We start from the raw sequence: 3,506 nt of genomic DNA on the forward strand, positions 1-3,506 counted from the left end.
GAAGGAAAAGAAAAAAAAAAAGGGAAAAAAGAAAAAAAAAAAAAAAAAAAAGCCAAGCACAAGCTCAGGGACTCTTGAGTTATCAGAGAATTTTGTCATGTCTGCACCACTCATTCCAGAGTATCCTAGAACCAAGGTCATAGCTGCAAGGAAACTCTTAGAAAGTAACGTGGAATATCCTGGGGCCCTAGCTTCATGGTGCCTTATATTTTTAGAGAGCAACACAATTTATAAAGGCCTGCATATCAGAATCAGAACAGGAAGGGCATAAATGACCTGAGGCCTACTACCTCCTTTTATTCCTCACGTGCCACTGACTCATTTGATGTGTTTTTTCTTCACATGTTTCACCTCCTAAGACAAAGCTTATGCCTGGCCACTGAGCAACCTGGGACCATTCACTGTGCTGTTGCCCACAGACAAGGGATTGAAAGGATTCAATGTGAGTATTTAAAATAGCCCTACATGGAGAGGCTCATGAGAGATTTTTGTTATAGAGTGTACTAGCCCAAGAGACAGACAGAGAGACAGAGACAGAGAGAGAGAGATACAGCACAAAATCACCTCCCAGAAGGGATGACCATGCCACAGTCTCTTCTCCATTCTCTTCTTGGAATCTTGGCACACACGCACACATGCCCAGTGTGAGTTTTAAGCCACTCCAACCATATGGACTATGTGGGAGTCCAGCGATGTAACCATTACGCCATCTGCTGGTCCCTGGAGAGGCTCATGAGAAAAACCTTCCTCGGCAGTACTTTCTTTTATTTAAAGTAGGAGACCCCCTATTAAAACTACACCTGCTACTGTTGCTAAGGATGGTGGGTTTTTTGGTAATGTTTCTGTGAAATATCCTTACAGAAAGGACACAAATCATAAATGTACAACTCAGTGAATTTCCATCTTCTCCAACTTAACATCCCATCTCTCCTAATGCCAACCGCTCTGCTGGTTTTAAAATAAAACTCCTTTCCCTCCATGTCAGCTCAAACCCAAGTTCCAATGCAGTGGCTTTGGTATCCTTGATGATGAATAAGGCACACATACTTGTGTATCCATCAAGACCATTGCCAGCACTCTAGAAGACTCCCTTGTGCACCTTTCTAATCATTACCTCCAAGGATGACCACTAAAGGTCCTGAACACATAGTCATAAGATAAATAAGATTTACATAATCCAGAAGTGATCATTGCCCATAGAGAGTCTTGAACTAACTAATGTATTAGGTCTTTCATCAAGTCATCATTCATAGTAACAGCGAACAATAGGGGAAAGATGACATTGTTAGTCTGCTGAGGGGAGCAGCTTTTGTTTAAGGCAATATAAGTCAATGGGAATAAAAGTGATAGTCCCTGGTGGAAGTGCCCTGTCATGATGGTTTCAATGAAATCATTCTATTTGGTTTAATGTAAATAATGGACATACCAACTTACATGAAATTGGATTATCTTAATCCAAGATATTTTGTGATGTTAAATTTTGCTGTTCGAGATTCTCTCAACTTAATATGCCACTGTCATTAGTCTGATCTGAGATGAATCAATCTATTGTTAGCCTTCAGGGACATCCTCACATCTCTCCTCTTAGGGAAGAGAACTAGAAAATATTGCATTCCTTTGGGCTAGGCAGTTTGGTGTAGTCTCTAGTTTAATATACAGATTAGGTTACAAAAGGTAAATAAAATGTATCTGTTGGAGACCAGCAGATGGCCTAATGGCTACGTCGCTGGACTCTGATGTAATCAACTGGGGATCAAGTACCGGACCCAGTGGCTTAAACTCACACCAGGCGCGTGTACATACGTGCTCAAGATCCTGAGAGAAGAGTGAAGGAGAAGGGATTGTGGCATGGCCATTCCCCTAGGGGATGATTTCTCACTTTCTGTCTCGCTGTCTCTCTCTCTTTATTTCTGGTAAGAGTATGCGCCTTATAGCAAAAACATCTCCAAAAAAATAATAAATTTATTTAAAAATGTATCTGTTGACTGCTGACTGTGTAGTATTGACAAAAAAAATGTAGATTTGGTCCAATGGATTTGAAAACTCTTAACTTTTCTATTCAAAATCACCATCAATCCATTCATTCTACCTGTTCTTCTCACTGAATTTCATCTTTCATTTCTGTACACTTCCCAGGCTCCAGGTAGAGTCCTTGGCACCTGCCACTGTACTGGGTCCTTCTGTGTCATTGCTCTGTTTTCCCCACTATGGCAGTTCCAGTGCCACAACAGCCTCCTGTGGATTAAGAGAATGCCTTCACATTGCTTTCACTTCTCCACAGTTTGGTTCCCTTTAAGGCCTGGCCTGGGGTTTTGTGCTCATGGAAAGTCTTCTGCATCTGAAAAAGCCCAAACCCAAGTCCCAGTGCACTGGCTTTAGTGTCTTTGATGCTGAAGAAGGCATAGTATGCATTATGAAACTTCTCCTTTGAACAATTCCAACTGGCTCTCTTTTCTTAGATAAAAGAGCTTTTGATGGACAATGAAGCTGCCCGATATTTCGTGAAACTCCACATAATTGCTGGGCAGATGAACACCAAGCACATGAATAACACAGACACATTCTATACCTTGACTGGGCAGTCAGGGGAAATCTTCAACAGTGATAAGGTAAGTCTCTCTAATTTTCTTTTTATCTTTTTTTTAATATATACATATTTATTTCTTCCATGAACAAAAGAGACAGAGATATACTCCCCAACTGAGTCTCGACACCACAATCCACTCTCAGCCTTCAGCCAGTCCCAGATCATGCTAAGAACATGCTCAGCATATTCAGGGAGGTCTCTAGACTTGGATTGGGGACCTTCCCATGTAGGATTGCCTCAGCGTGTCATATTTTTCCACTACACCCCTGTCTGAGGCCAGAGTTGCTTTGACTTTCAACCCTATAACTAAACTGTCCACTAAGCAAATTTCTGTAGCCTTTCTCTCTTCATATTTGGGGTTTGTAGGAGGTTGTGAGGAGCTTCTTTTCTTTTTTTTATTTATTTAAATGTATTTGTTTACATTTATTTACTGTACATCATTACAGCATACAAAATGAGATTTTCCATCCAGAGTACACTGTATATTGTCTCAATCAAGCACATCAACAAACATACTATTGTCAACAAATAATTTTCCATTTCTTGTTTCCTGTATGTTTTGCTTTTTTCCCCCCATCCTTGATTCCCCTATCTCTTACCCTCTGCCATCTCCCACTCTCTTCCCACGCTGTCTCTGGTATCTATGTTTACTTTCTATACTGTTTCCCCCCATTTTTTATTGAATTACTAAAGTTCTTAATTAATCTAAATATTTTCATAGCAAACACAGCTGATATATACATTTCCATGAACACAAGTCTAATTTTAGGCATCCTATAAAGTAGCACCTAGCTGGGGCTATATATCTTACTGAGGTCATTGAATAGATATTTTTTTTTCTGAAACTTTTTTTTGTAACCTAATTTACATTCTTTTCCTAAGCATCATCACAGCATACAAAATGTGATTTCCCATCCAG

The 3,506-nt window shown here is 40.0% G+C and overlaps 1 protein-coding gene across 1 annotated transcript in view; it reads left to right on the forward strand.

Moving 5' to 3' along the window:
- The window catches only part of STAB2 (stabilin 2), a 176,862-nt gene that overhangs the window by 46,915 nt on the left and 126,441 nt on the right, over nucleotides 1-3,506 (forward strand). Inside the window, exons 11-12 of the mRNA XM_006141408.3 lie at nucleotides 360-442; nucleotides 2,460-2,609. Coding sequence (XP_006141470.1) covers nucleotides 360-442; nucleotides 2,460-2,609 — 233 coding nt within the window. The remainder of the gene's footprint in view (nucleotides 1-359; nucleotides 443-2,459; nucleotides 2,610-3,506) is intronic.

This window comes from Tupaia chinensis, unplaced genomic scaffold (genome assembly GCF_000334495.1).
Source record: "Tupaia chinensis unplaced genomic scaffold, TupChi_1.0 Scaffold000054_1, whole genome shotgun sequence".
Lineage (NCBI taxonomy): Eukaryota > Metazoa > Chordata > Mammalia > Scandentia > Tupaiidae > Tupaia > Tupaia belangeri.